Raw genomic sequence first — 15,656 nt, 5'->3', positions numbered from 1 at the left:
CCGCTGCCTGCTTTATTGGAGGGGGCATTGAATGAAACTACGTTAGCGCTCCCTTTTGACAACAGTAAAAACTAATCTGTATTAAGAAGTCTATTGTGTTTAACTTTATTTATTTATTTTTATTGTTTAACTTTTTAACGTGATTTAAATTGTGACAAAATGTTCACACGATTGTTTATGTCATGTAACAGGTAATATTACGACATAGCAGTGTTTTTTTAATTATTTCTTACTTTAATAAGACTCACAGTGGAGGCACGATCTTGCTTAATTAATTCAAGATACACTAACTTCTTCTTATCAAGTTCGTTCGCGAAAACCATCCTGATACTCTTCCTTAGGGCATAAGGAAGATAATAACTTTGTCAAAACGTTGGCGTTAAGACTTGAGTTGCTGTTTTTTTATATTGACCGAATGCTCGCAGGTTTAACCCTTAATATTAATCTTGGTTGTAAAGTTCGCGAGCAGTAAAAGGCATTACTTTTTACTTTACTTCTTTGTGGGGAACCAACGGATACTAGCCTTTAACACGCATTACTCAGTCTGCAGTTGCCAATCAGAAGGCCTACGATCAACAGAATAGCCTCCAGTTCGTCATTTTCCAGAGGGCGCTAAACTCAGCTCAAAAAAAACTTGTTTTATACAAAGATTATTTAGGCTGTAGATAATGTAAGAGGGGAGTACGATCTGTATTCGATAATCTAGGCTCTACCCTGCCTTGCTCTGCAAGGTATGTACGAGGAAGTAAGAAAAGAAAAACTGGGTTGTAGCGCTAATGGCCACAGACGTCCATGCGCCTCCTCCAAATAAATATTCAGGCTATAATCCGCGGAATATGCACTTATAGGCAAAACCCTCATAAAAACTCCAACCGGTAACTCTCTTAATAACAGTTTTCCGAAAAATTATAAGCAAAACTGAGGTCAGTAGTGAGTAGCTATTATAGCAAAAAAGTTCAAGAGTTCATTCAGTTATGAAAAAATTGAAAAACAGGATCGCAATACTCCTTAGTTTGGAGTAAGAGAAAGTTTAAACTAAAAGTGGTCATCGAACTGTGGGGTTCAACCAAACGCTCAAACCATCAATGGATCCAGTCCTTGCAGTCTAAAATTCTTCACTCTACAGTTGGACGTTCCTTTCTACGTCACCAATTAAACCATTCACACAGACTTGAACATTCCTTTCGTCACATAAGTTGCTAAAACACGATACCGAAAATTCCATCTTAACATTTAATCACATCACAATCCACTTGTACAACATCTCTCTTCAAGAACATTTCCAGACAACGCTTCTAGACGTCTTAAAAGACAGTGGCCTCGCGATCTCCTCTCTGATGAAGAGAGTCAGTAGAATGTAGAATGTTATTGGAGTGTAACTGGGTAACTTCTCCACTCTGATATGTGTGATATGTTGCTTATTGTTACCCTTGTTGCTTATAACGCAATGCGTTGATTGTAACTAAATAAATAAATAACTCATTCGAGGGTAACGTATGCTTTCCTGGAAGTTTCCAACAACTTACTCCAGTTACCACCTATTTAATCGCATCAAATATTTTGAGAGTGTAAAATAGATATAACATATAAAATAGAATTTATGTTATTGTTTTTTAGTTTCTGCGATTTTCTCAAAATAACACCACCGAGTTTATTCTAAGACGGAGAACTAATTAATACCCGAGAATTTTGTGGTTTCCACGATCAAGAGTGCAGGAGAGTTTCAGCATGGCGGTGTACTTCAGACTTCCAACATCTCTACGTTTTTGTCTTCTTCTTCTTGGGTTGACATCTTGGGTCAATGGAGCCAGGAGTCATTATAATGCACTGCCGCTGCCGGTCCCCTTGCAGTGTTTTTTCGTTACAGCACTTTCCATATATGGAAACTGAGCTGTAAAAGGCTCGTTAGACGAGAATATCTCCTGGATATGAACCAGGGACCTTCGGCTTGCCCGTTCATCGCGATTCAAACTAAGCTAATTCCCTGAGTTATAGTTTTACGGTCTATACAATTTTGTTTGGAAGTAAATAATAAGGTGGAAGCTAAAATTTGGAGCTTGAAGAAACTCAAAATGCAAAATGGCGCTTTAATCTTATAGTAAACCAAACTCGGGGAGGTTAGAAATACTGTTTTCTGAATAGTGCTTAAATTTTTTAAAATTTTCCAAAATCGAACAGTTTTAAATTATTTACTAGCCATTGCTTTTCCAAATAAACTTAGTTTTCAAACTTTTAACATTGCATTATACTTTAGGTTTTGCATTATTCAATTTTTCCTAGTTCAATGTTTTGCATACTTTAGGTTTCAAATGGTTCGCGCTCTCGTTGGAGTAGTTATTATTTCAATTAGAAATTCTAAATATGGATTTTTTAAAAGAAGTTCTAAGCTATCGCTTATGCAGTTTTTGTATTCCTCAGTACAAAGATATTTTAAAACTATTTTTTATTATTTCCAGAAATGTGATAACTCATAACATGATAATTTCCCCCTGGAAGTGGCTACAATGCGCTGGGTGTTGCAAACCCACAGTCCCACGTCTAAACAGTTCATTTCTTAGTTCATTGAACTCCTGGCATAGAAGGACCAAACTAAATAAATACTTAAAGCACACACCAAGAGCCCCTGATTGCGCGACATAGTGTTGAGTAAAGTGAAGTAAAGTCATCTTTAATTTTTTTCAGGCATGGATGTTAATCCAACAATCAATTAGGTGTCGTGATTGAGAGAGCGGAAGCTCATACTTTACTATTAACAATTTTTTCTAACAAATAAAAAGTAGTCATACACGGGATTCGAACTGGGAATCTCCCACTTACGAAGCCACCTTTTACCACTAGGCTAACAACAAAATAGTTGATTCTTTGTCCATAAAGGGAAACGTTATTTTACTATTTTCGCTTGCAGATTTGTTTCATTCAAATTTTGCATCCCTTCGTTTGATTCTGTTTTTATGGTCAATAGACCAACATTACTAATTATTTTCGGAAGGAGTTTTGAAAAATGTCCAACTACCAATTAGGTGTCGTGATCGAGAGCGGAAGCTCATACTTTACTATTAACAATTTTTTCTGACAACTAAAAAGTAGTCATAATTTAATGTCATTGTTTATATACACTAGCACTTTCTCATCTTAACTGATAAATAAATAAAAAAATAATTGCACTTAATATCTGCCATATTGTCAACAGTTACACCTTATTCTGAAAATCTTTCTACTCCTAAATGTTTTAAATAACTTCAAGATTAACTAGGAACCCCTCGGACGTTCTTTTGTCAATTTGAGAAAAATTAATATTATTATAATTATTAACATGAGGTTTTTCAATTAAGTATCATAAAAATTTAAGCCTAATTTTCTGTTTAGTTTTTCTCTTGCAAAACAATGAAGTTCTTTGAATTAATTTGTTCATATAAATGAGTATAGAAAGAACTTTATTGTTATTAATATTATTTTCACTCCAGGCTGAACTGATTGAATGATTCGAAACATCTACACGTCATGAAATACTCCGGAATGCAGTTCTATTTGGATGGAAATTCAGCGAAATTACCCACAGTAGCACAGTAAATATGATATCTCGCAACACCATTGATTTCTTTTCCCGAGAATTTCATTCCTCTACCAAGTGTGAGTGAATAAGACTTCTCACTATACCATCTCTTGAAGGAATGAATACCTTCCAATGAAGTCCTCGGTGGAGACAAAAATCTAAGTTCGCCACATCAAAATTAAATTGCTAAATCTGTCACTCAAGACGCTGCAAGGGATGTGTTTAAGAGAACACATTTCGTTTTTTATCTAATATTCTTGGTAATAAAAGAATCAGAATTTTCTTATGCTGTTGGTGATTAGTAAATGAACATGACCACAGATCTGGTGGAAGGATTGTCGCATTATTTATTGAAAGTTAACTTCATTCGAAAATAATCGATGATTTATTAAAAACTGGAAAAATATTTAAAGTAAAATAATTATTAACTGGCTTGTAAAGAATGCTATAGCCAAACTTTGAAGAGATCCAAGTTTTGAGCCGCTACTATAAATTTATTTCTTTGATGTAAAATTTCGTCGCCTTACCCTTAAAAGACGGTACATTTTTATATAAAAAATACAGCTTTTTAAAATCCATTTGGTTCCAAAGAAATGCATAATATTTGTTTTCCGCTTATTGTTTTACTCTTCACTAGATAATTACTAAAACGAACCCTTTTTGTTTTTCAGAAAACATGACCACAACCTACCTTTAGATGGTGCAAAGCCATGCAGTGATTGATGTTTCTTCTCTAGTCTGCAAAGCCGAATCAAATCAAATCAACCGTAAGTGACAAATCGACAAAATAGTTGCGACATTTTTTAAGACTGCTCAAAAATTGCTGCGGAATTCTTTTTCGTATCTGTTTTAGGATTCTTACCAAATGCAGCAAAAGAAAATGCCAATTGGAAAAAGCTTCTCTTTTTTTATAGTTAATTCTTGTTGTAAAATGAAACTACTCTTTCTTTTGAGTGACAATTATCTCGCACCTTTGATCGCCTTTCCTCTAATGCATCGTGATGCTCTTGATGTTTTCATCTAAAGCTGTCCAGTAAATCCCCTATTTTTTATTCAATTAAAGGCGCATCAATATCTGAGGATATTGGCGGCGCCTGGAGCTTTTACCAGAGCTGCTAGCGCCACATACAGAATTTTTTTTTTTTTCCAGACAATCTGTCCATTACCTAGGAAAAGAAAATCTGAGAACTGGGATTTCTGCATCGGAATCCAGTTCGCTAACCATTAAGCTGATCGATTCCTTCCATAGATCATCTCCAAGACAAGTAAGACCACATATAATATAATATACATTCTGTAGGGCATTCCTTTTTTGAAAAACCGTCCAAATGATGAATATTAAGTCGATTCCAGTTAAAAACCATTTCTACAAAATACACATTCCCTCAAATTTAAACAAACGAATTGAGGAAACTATTCTCAAACCAAGTGGACCATTGACGTACAATAAGGCATCAACATTAAGGAATTAAAATTTTCATTTCCAGACAAGATTGACAACTTACCTTGGTCTAGTATCGGAACTTATTTCTCTTCTGCGTAAAATTTTCGGTAGTGTTTTTTTTTAAGGTATTGCAGGAATAATTAAAAAGATGGAAAAAATATACTGCTTCAGTCACCTTTTTTCTTTAACATGAAATCAGCAACAAATTGATTAAAGTAGCTTTCTTGTTTGAAATTAAAAAAAATTGACTTTACAATTATAAATGTTGAAGGTAGTAATATCTTATTTAAGAACACAAATTTAAATCCTTGATTGATATCGGTTGAAAATGTGTGGTGACTTATCATGAAGATCTAAAGTTTTGTTGTTGTTTAAAATAAAGAATGAAGCATATGTGGATTATAAATTAAATATTGTTCCTTATTTCCATGTTTTTTCGTCACTCCTTTCAGACGTCAAAAGGCAAACCCAAAAAGGAATACTTACTTGCCTACGCCGCCACGAGTATTTTTTGTTTTTTCTTTTTATATTCCTTTTTTTTTTAAATATAATTTCTTTGATCCGTTTCTGAAATATGCTGCCTTTTGCTTTGTGATTATTTAACTCGTCCCTCATTAAACCAAGGTTTTAGCTCAGCTGACGTAGGCCGTGCAAGAGGAGTCAGTAGTTGACAGGAAGCCGAATATTGCCCAGAAATAAAGTAATGATCTCTCAGAGGGTTTCTTTCATATTGAATGCCTTCTTGTGGTTAAAAACTTTTTCAAAATAACGGAGGACCAAATAAAAACATTTTACTTGTTCACAAATTCAAATGGTAGTATATTCACATTTAAAACAATTGACAATATGGGACTAAGTTTTCTTTCTATCCATTCCTTATGTCACATCGTACTTCCTTTCTTTGCTTGCACTACAAACTATACTAAGTAAACCTACGTAAATAATATGACAAATTAAACAACCAGGTAAATGGAAATTAAATAAAAAAGAAAGAAACAGCAAAATTTACAAAATTACCTACAAAAATGGAACTAAAATGTCGGAAGACGTGAAGTTAAATTATTAATAAACTACGTGTTCCGTGACCTGAACCAAATATTGTACATATCAGTATTTTTAATAATAATAATAACTAATTGTGGCTTATTTTTGTCTATGTATAAAAAAAATCACAATATATTCAAATTCTTGAATGAGCCAAACAGAGGAATTCCCTGATTTTTGCTTTGAAATTCACCAAACATAAAAAAACTCTCTTTTTACAATCCTTTTTTTCTTTTCTTTTAATTAAAAATTGTACACTTTTTATTAGTATTTGGCTTTGAGATAACTTTTTATTCTTCCTTTTCAAATATTAATAGTAATTGCCCTTAATTAAATTTCTATACTTAAAATTTTTCTCTCCTAAATTTTTAGTTATATTCAAAAATATATTTTACACGCTAGGAGTACCTATTTTTAGTTTTGTCTTTTCAGAGTAAAACTAAATAAAATAAAAAAATCCAAACAAATTTAAATCAGGTATTTTTATTTTCACCTTGTTTGTTTTAATATTTCAATACTTTTAATTATTTAATCAAGATTTTTATTATTAGCTTTATATAAACTGCTTTGATTTTTTTGTACTTGTATTAGAAGCTCACCCTTAAAGTAAAAGCTTTTTTCCCTTAATTAATTTTTTTTATATAACACTTTTATTTTTTTTAATTTTTATTTATTTATTAAAAATTACAAACTTCACAAGTAAATCACATGACATACACCTCACGTTTACAATTCACAAATACAGAATATATATTTATATATGTATATATAAATATTGCTTCTTCTTTCTTCACTTAATTTTGGTTTTCTTTATACAATTTCAAAAATATCCTTTAATATCTAATCTTTCCACAAGGCAAGCTTTACTTTAAAATATTTTGATATTTCAATTTTTTTTTCTTTCTTTTTTGTTTTATTTTTGTATAAAAGATATCGTTAAATATATTTTTATGTGTTGTATTTTTTCAATTACTATCTAGGTAACATATTATCTCTTCTCTATTGGCATGAAAATATTCTATAGACTTACTTTATATTTTTCCACTAATACGGGTATATTTTAGGTAGTATTGTACAATGGAATCCTTATTACTATTTGTATTTAATATATTTTTGTATTTTTTAAAATTATTTACTTTAAATAATATAATTGTCATGATATGAACATTAGAACTCCCTTACAAATTTTCTACAATTTTTATTTTCAATATTTTTCAATTAAAATTGTTTACAAATTTATTGTCCCTAATTTATTTAATATATAGTAAAAATATTTATATCATATTCTTTTTTTTTGCGATTTTTCATTTTATTTCAATTATTTAAAATGTATGTATACATTGCTTGGCAGTGTTGATTGGACCTCTAATGTTCACATCAATTTCCTTATCTATTTATTTTGTTAATTCTGCCTCTTACCTTAAGGTAAATATTTGATTGTTTTTTTAAAAAGGTAATTGGAGTTTGATTGAATTAATTAACAATTTATGAACAGAAATGTGTTGTAAGGATAAAAGTCAATACGCCTTTTTACAGGTTGGTGAGGTTAACGTTATAGCCACATTTCTCCGAGGTCCTTCTCGTCTTTTGGCAAGAGTAGATGTTCTAGGAAATTAATAACATTCCACTCCTCACGAGTTGTGATGATCAAATAAACTAGTCCAATAGTTAAAAAAATAATTCTCTTTTGTTCAAATATTTTAGGTTTTACTAGTTTTTGCAATTTGATATCTTTGTCCACAATTGTAACTTTGTATTTTTTTTAAAGTGGGCTAATTAGCAAATACTAACTTTATTCCCTGAGCGAACACTCAGAAGCTCGAGTGTTACATTAATTACTTGTGTTAAATTATGAAGAGTTTTTAGAAAATAAGCTTTCCGGGCAGTCTGAGAAAAAGTAGAGGGCATTTGGTGACGAGACACATTGATTGGGTATGCATGTGAATCAGTATCTTACGGATAAGGTCCTTTAATGAATGTATTATTCTATGTGGCAACATGGTTTTCTCAGGCCTTTGTTAATGAAATTTTAAATAACGTTTTGACCAACCAGCTCGTTTACACAAAACGAAAACCATTGCTAACTTCGCTTTCTGCGAAGGTATATCTGAGCGTATCTAGCCGCCGATAAAATAAAAACAAAATATATAACTTTTAAAAAATTTATTTCCAATTTTAGAAGTATGAGCAAATTTAAGAAAAAAAAAATCGTAAAAATATTCCCAAAACAGTAATAAATTAGTTCAAACTAGTTCACTATAAAAGAGGGAAATAAATCAAATGTTTGACAATTGAAAACTTATCCTAGTCAGTACTGGAGAGGTTTTTAAAAAATCATAATGGAGAATACTATCGCGTTACTAAACTTTTAATTAATAAATTAAGGATAACTAATCAAAAACTAAAAATTAACGTGAATCATGCTTCTTCTTTTTTTTTAAGGAAAAAAGAAAGAAAAATAAATTTGATGGGATAATAAACTTAGTAGCAATATGTACAATAATGAAGACTTCTTTATCTTGTGAGGAATTTTAATTTCTTTCATTTTTTGAGAGAAGAAGGGGAGTTAGAGACGAAACAGAAAACTAATCAGAGATATCATCGTGACTAGTCAATTTTGGTGAACATGGCTCTTTAGATCATCTCCCAAAAAACAAGAAATAAATAAATAAAAGAAGCTTCGTTAGCAGTCTACAAAGGGGTCGTTAATTTTCTTATTACTTTTCCTTTTTTCTTTTTTTTTTAATATAAAAATACCAGTATGTACAAGAGAATTTACATTCATCATGTTATGACGTATAAAATTAACAAAGATTGTTCATAGCCTGATATATAAATATATGTATATTATAATAAATTGGAATGTGTCTAATTTCACATATCCAAAAAAGAATAATAAAAAATTAGGACAAAACGAAATTTGGCATTTCATTGGCCTAAAAAATCTAATTATATATATATATAAAAAAAATTTACTACATCACATTCGCTCGATCAATCACATTCATACAGTAATAAATAATTACCATTTGTACTTGGAACACACGATTAAATAAATAAACTATATTACAAACATTTCATAAGTTTAAAAGAAAGGAAAATATTTATGAACTACTCTTGCATAGTGTTATACACAAGAAAGAAGAAAAAAAATACGTCATTTTTTTAACTAATACCAAGGCATTTTTTTTTTTATTTAACGATTTTGGTAATTTTAAAGAAAGAGATCACACACAACTTGGGAAGTCTGTCCTTTGAACAGTTAACCAATTATTTATTAAAAATGAAATTTAAAAAAAAACTCCATTGATACCGGTAAAATAAATTAGCCTTTTTGCTCGCTTACTTTTTGTAAATTAAAAACAGAATAGTTAATATTGTTGCAATTTAGAAATACTGAAGCTGACGACCTTTAATGGTTAGCAGTCGTATATCGGGGTGTTCATAATGCGACTTTCTGATGAGCACAATTCTCGGTTTTCAAGATCTATAGAATGTAGTTATATCATAAATTTTCTTCGTTAAAAATTGCTGAATAGTTCCAAAATTAACTACTTTCACTTAAACCAATTAAATAATAATAATAATAATAATAATAATGTTGAGTTTAATAACTACTTAATTACACTTTACAATACTTTAATATTTTAGCAAACTTATTTCATATTATCGTTATTTATTAGGCAATTAGGACCAGCTTTTTCATACATAAATCTTTTATGAGTAATCATTAGTTAAAAATGGACCTGTCAGGACACAAGGTCTCATTGGAAACAATGTCGTCCAAGTAGTTGTTGTAAAAGTCGGTGATTTCAGCAAAGGAGATGATGGTGCATGAGAATTGGCATTTGCTTGCACTGTTGTAATGGTAGCTGGAAATGATAATGAAGCTGACGTACCCAAACCGTTGGCCAATTTGCGTAATCTCATTTTTTCTTCCCATTGTAAACAACCATGATTTGGTCGATTTAAATTTCTATGTTGATAAAATACTAGACTTATTCTGGCTGGATGTTGTCTATTTGGATAATGTAGCGCTGTTGTTGCATGTAATTCGTGTTTTGCACATTCAAATAACACTGAACCGTGTCCAAGTGCTATAGCTACACCGCCCATTTGTGAATCCTAGAAATAAACAGACATAAATTACAGGTCTGCTTTAATGGAATAATTAATTCGCTAATAATTAGTTCCATATGAAGTGTCTGACTTCACTTGTGTAGGCTTTAGACTACTAGGAGAAACTCCACGAAAATGGTAAGAAAATTCTTTTACTTTCACTTTTTACTCGTGGCTTAAATTAGGGATATTTTTAAGCTGAGCAAGGCATACAGAACAAAAACGTGATAACTGAGAGCGTCAGTGCAAATAAATAACATTAACTTAGTTTTCACTAATAAAACGTTACAAATTTTACAAAATACTAGAGAAAGAAATTAATTACCTTAAAACATTCCTCATTTTGTATAAAATCTGTAACTTGTCCAAGAGGTTCTGGCTTTGGTGGTGTATTAACCGAAGGTAGGTACGGTGTCGGTCCGTAATTGTTCCAACCAGGGAACTGGTAGCCTCCTACCATCTGAAAAAAAAAAGAATATAAAAATATTTTTAGTAAAGAACATACAAATAACAGTTTCTTCATTAACTAATATGCAAATTTAATTAATTGTTGAATGGACTCCTCTTGTAAGCGACTTTATGTTTTTGAGTTATCGTTTGACTAAGAGAATTTTTCATTTAGAATATTAAGGAAAATCTCTCTTTCTTACTAACATATTAAAAATTTCGCTGATATTGTTTTTTAACCACATTTTCAACTTCAAAATTATTTGAGCTGTTTCGGATTATGGCCAAATAGATGTAGCGAATACTCTCCTACATGGTTTATTTTTAGTTTTACTCCCATAAATCAACTATAACCAGAAACTTTCCAATTATTCATTTCAATTGCTTCGAAGAAATTCATATGAATTTATTTTTGGAAAATTCAGAAGAGATGCTTAATAAAAGTTTCATTCGAATTACTTTTAAGAATATTTCTTTAAAATTTCAACATTTTTACTTACTGGATAGTCGTGAGTGTCGGCAGGAGAATAGAAATTTCGCTGAGACCCTTGATTAGGGCACTGAGACACTTCTTGCTTAGGGATAACTTGATGTAATTGCGGAGGTCCTGAATAATGATTCCAAAATGAATTCGGGGGATGAGTGTTTGGCTGGTTACTAGCATCATTTGGGCAATGGGAATAATCTGTATACATTGAATTAGGATAATCTCCTATTTTATAGGAATTGTGTGAAGTATTTGCATCATCATTATTTTCTTTCTTGATGAACTGTTCACTAATTGAATGATTTGTAGATGTATTTAAATTATTGCTACTATTATTGTTATTTAAAAGATTTGTATTATAAGTACTGTTGTTTCCGTTTTGTGAGGATGACCGGTTTGAATACGATTTGTTATAGCCACAATCATTGTCATTAGCCTCTTTTTTTATTTGAGAAGGAGTTAGACTTGGTGAGGAACTTTCTGTGCTGCTTTCCTGTGAATTAGATTTCCCACATTTGTACTGATGTTCATAGTTGGTTGGTACTGGAGGATACAGTGGAGGTCCATGGTTATAAAAGTTGCCAAAATGGTTATAATGAGGACTATGATGTTCGAAACTATTTGCTGGAGCTGGTAAGCAGTGATTGTGAAAAGAAGGATCTTTTTCATGATTATTAGCACTATTGCAAGGATAATTTCTAGGATGACCATTTGCTGGAATATGTTGATATCCTCCGCTGTTAGGACAAGAGCTAACTGGGCTCGGTGGTACATTTCCGCTATTCTGTAAATAATTCATCGGAGGTGGGTATTGTTGAATGCCACAACCTTTTTTATTCAAATCATTGCCATGTTCACTTCCTACTTGAACTGGATGTGTTTGCTGTCCCCCATAGCCTGATGCGACATTGGAAGGACTCATGTGATGGTAGCTTTCATAGAAAAACATATTATTAGAAGGTCCAGAAACTGGATTAGGATCATTACTATAGTGATGCATTGCCGGATTGTAATATGGATGCATGGGTTGTTCATGGTTTACAGGAGAAGCTGTAACAGTTTTAGACACATTTTCCGTTGAATTATTGCTAGTATTTACTCCTTTTTGAGCTTGTTGAGGAAATCTAGAATTTGAATTATCTTCTTCGTGGTTAGCATGTAATGGTTCCGAATTTGAATGCATTTCGTAAGGATAGCCAGGTGAATGCTGGGGATGTCTTGGGGAAATATAGCCATTTCTTCTATATCCACATTCGTCTTTAGCTGAAGGACAAGAATGTTCTTGAGGTGGTAATGGCTTCAAGAATGTTGAATCAGCCGAAGGTTGTTGAGCTCCAGGGTTTGAATTGTTTGAAGGAGGTCTTCCACGAGGTACTCTAAAAACCGAGCTACTACTTGGTGAAGCCATTGGACTGCTGAAGTGCCTTTCAGAGCTATGATCAGAACTTGCTGGTGAAGAATTCTCAGTAATTGTAGATGCGTTAGTATTCGGTGAAATATGTATTTGAGGAGACTGAAAGTTAGCGTTCCTTTCGTCAGAATGACAATGCAGTTGTGCATGGTAATAATTATTGTTTGTAGTACTATCAGGATCAATTTTAATTTCCTTATCGCAATGTGCTAGATATTGGTTTTCACCAGGCCAGACTTGATCTGAAAATAAAAAAAATCTTTGAATTATAGTTACTGAAAGTCTCAGAACTTTTAAATTATTCAATAGGTTTTTTTCTTACTTTTTTGTGAAGGGGAAGGAAGGCGATTGTTAATTGCTGCTTGGTTTACAGGAGTACAACATCTACTGCTACTCTGTCCTCCATATGCCCATCCTACATAGCTCTGTACAGGACTATCAACAACAGTGGAAGATACCTGCAATTTACATTAGGCTTTATTACATTCGAACAATTTCAACACAAGAAAAATATTCTTATTGATTTTAAATATTTGCTTACATGAGAACTTTGAAGTAAATCAGAAGAAGTTTGCCCACTACTGTCTTTTGTTTTTGGAGTATTATTTGCTTGGCTGTTAGAATCATCCTCTTCTTTTCTTTTTTTACCGTGGCGACGACACGGAGTAAGGGGAACAGCACGCACTCTAACCTCGCAGGGGAATCTGTTCAAAATTACAAATTTTAATAGACGAAATTTATAAAAATTATTTATAATAGTATAAATGCAATTTTATACAAAAGCAATTTGAATGGCACTTATAATTACTTTGTTAAATGTTCCACTGCACCGCTTTTGATTTTTTCCAGCTGGGCTTCCTTGTTGCCATATTCATCAGTGTCATCCATGACGTACAAGGGTAACACATGCAATTGTTCATCATCTGGCTTCGCTAGAGTTCGGTGCCTTGTCAGACTTACTACCTATGAATACACACAATTTGGTGACTAACAATGACTATTAAAAAAGCACTCATTAAGATTGATTTAAAAATTAATACAATCTACAAACCACAGTGCAGCCGTTCGGCATATTGTGCTGATCCCTGTGAGCATGTGCGCAGAAATCAATACAAGCCGTAACGCCAGAAAATGGCCGACCTGGTTTAAGGCCTAGTCGGCAATCCGATGCATCTTTTTCGAATTCAGTCTGATTTTTGTAAGATTCTGGAGCCATTTTTTCGTACAACGGTGCCAAATCGGTAGCTAATTTCTGCATTCGTTCTTCAACTTCATGCTCCTAGTTAAAACAAAAAAGGCACACATTAATATGAGGAGATGCAAGTAAGAGATCTGGAAAATAACTAATTGTATTTTATTACCTCAGATCTAACAGAAAGTCTAAACTTTCTCACAGTTTTACTTCGAGCATATTTACAGCCATTATAATACATGGACCATGAACATCCAAATGAAAATGAAGCACCACAAGATTCTGGATCAAGGCCTTGGCAGGCACACGTACGAGGTTCATTTGTAGCACACCTTCTGGTAGTTGGTAAGCCATATCTTTAAGAGAAAAACAGTCAACTTAGACATTTTATTCTGCTTCTGATGTAACTTATTATTTTTCAATGTATTTACTTGTTTAATTTATGGGTGAGCATTGAATAGATAATATCCGCGTCAGGGGCCGCGACTCCTTCCCAGGCCACCATTATCACCACAATCCAGGCTGATGAACATTTGTGGCCATTTCGATTTTTAACTATAACTAATAGCTTTTCCTCTACATTTGATCTCCTGATCACCCACTTAGCTAGCGGACATCCAGCTGTTGTTTTTCCTTCTTTTCCGGTGTATAGTATCTGCAGTTACAAGAATATATGAATTTAAGATAAATGTTTTAATCTTATAAAATATTTTTAATAATTGGGAATAATTTTACTTTTTCCATTCTGATTGCTTTTCCTTTTAATCCGGTCCTTTCTTCAAGCGTTGAACGAAGTTCCTCCAAGGATGATGCAGCTCCAAGATGAGTGTAATAAGCACCTGGTTCAGGAGGGCAGTGTTCTGGTCCAAAGCAGCGGCAACTTGGGAATTCGGTTTTATTACTTTTTAGCCTAAAAACATTATTTCTCGGATTTATATATTTTCACTTTCAAATCTAATCGATATAAAGAGAATTATGATGGTTACCTTTCCAAATGTTCGATATATTCTTTTGGAGACATTAACGGTGGTTTCTTGCTCAAGTCAATATTGGGCCATTCCTTTTTTATACTACTCTCAGTGGTGTTGTTATTTTCAGTATCATTTTCTTTCTCGGGATCTAAGATTTCATCTAAAGTTTGATATCCTTGACAGCAACCTTCTTTCATATGTTCAGGAGTTGGTTTTTCTGTACCGCCTAAATTTCAATAAATACAGATTCTATTAATTGTGAGCTAAAATTTTGTTACAACTTCTTATTTATAAATAATATTTTATTACCTTGACGGCAACACCATGGTCCTCGAGGAGCTAGAATTCTTGCTGGACCACCATCCCCATGATAAACATAACTTGCAGGTACTTTTTTTATTAAGCCATCGTTTTCATCCAATTTTTCTACAGGTTCATTCAATCTAGGATCAACTCCAAATGGAATTTTTGGAAAACTTTTCTCTTCAGATGATGGTGTGCTTATGAATTCAGTTTGTAATCCCCACGGTTCTTTTCTTTGGAACCAAAGTGGTTCTTTTTTAATATTACTTCCAAAAACTGGCGGAGGTGGAGGTGGCGGAGGAGGAGGTGGTTCGTAGGTAGGTGGAGGACACCAACCAGGATATACTTGGTAGCCATTTGGCTTTCTTTCATTTTCGATAAAATGGTTATAATGATAATGGCTGACGAATTCCGGAGGTCTTTGGTATTGTAAATGTGGATAATTATTAGCCAGCGGATTCCAGTTTTGTTTCAACGGTGGATAACCAACTGAAGTGGCATATCTAACAAAGTTTTCCATCGCAGAAATACCTTGATGATGGTAATAACTGTTTGAGGGACCCCAGTCCCGGACGCCACCACCCTCAGAAACTAATTTCTGAGGATGGTGGCCTTGCGCTAAAAAATTCCCGCTTTGCGCACTTGACTGAGTATTCTCTTCGCTCTTCTTAATATCCTGAAACAG

At 32.7% G+C, this 15,656-nt stretch overlaps 1 protein-coding gene and 1 long non-coding RNA gene across 3 annotated transcripts in view; one reads left to right on the top strand and one right to left on the bottom strand.

The window, feature by feature from the left end:
* Positions 1-80: 80 nt before the first annotated feature.
* Positions 81-4,858, top strand: LOC141456976 (uncharacterized). The gene is made up of 3 exons (XR_012460142.1): positions 81-191; positions 4,225-4,320; positions 4,704-4,858. It is a non-coding gene; the product is annotated as an uncharacterized lncRNA (long non-coding RNA).
* Positions 4,859-5,769: 911 nt separating this feature from the next.
* Tet (Ten-Eleven Translocation (TET) family protein) overlaps positions 5,770-15,656 on the bottom strand; it is a 220,386-nt gene continuing 210,499 nt past the window's right edge. For both annotated transcript variants that reach the window (XM_074133399.1, XM_074133407.1), the window contains 12 exons: positions 14,978-15,647; positions 14,684-14,894; positions 14,433-14,607; positions 14,129-14,352; positions 13,867-14,053; positions 13,557-13,784; positions 13,314-13,468; positions 13,047-13,209; positions 12,828-12,963; positions 11,108-12,747; positions 10,486-10,620; positions 5,770-10,166 (listed from right to left, as the gene is read on the bottom strand). In XM_074133399.1, coding sequence (XP_073989500.1) covers positions 9,759-10,166; positions 10,486-10,620; positions 11,108-12,747; positions 12,828-12,963; positions 13,047-13,209; positions 13,314-13,468; positions 13,557-13,784; positions 13,867-14,053; positions 14,129-14,352; positions 14,433-14,607; positions 14,684-14,894; positions 14,978-15,647 — 4,332 coding nt within the window. In that variant the 3' untranslated portion in view covers positions 5,770-9,758. The remainder of the gene's footprint in view (positions 10,167-10,485; positions 10,621-11,107; positions 12,748-12,827; positions 12,964-13,046; positions 13,210-13,313; positions 13,469-13,556; positions 13,785-13,866; positions 14,054-14,128; positions 14,353-14,432; positions 14,608-14,683; positions 14,895-14,977; positions 15,648-15,656) is intronic.

Source organism: Rhodnius prolixus, unplaced genomic scaffold (genome assembly GCF_049639745.1).
Source record: "Rhodnius prolixus isolate KJV_2025 unplaced genomic scaffold, Rpr scaffold_1, whole genome shotgun sequence".
Taxonomy (NCBI): Eukaryota; Metazoa; Arthropoda; class Insecta; order Hemiptera; family Reduviidae; genus Rhodnius; species Rhodnius prolixus.
Note: the sequence above shows the minus strand (reverse complement) of the source record. Positions and strands in the feature narration are given on the sequence as shown.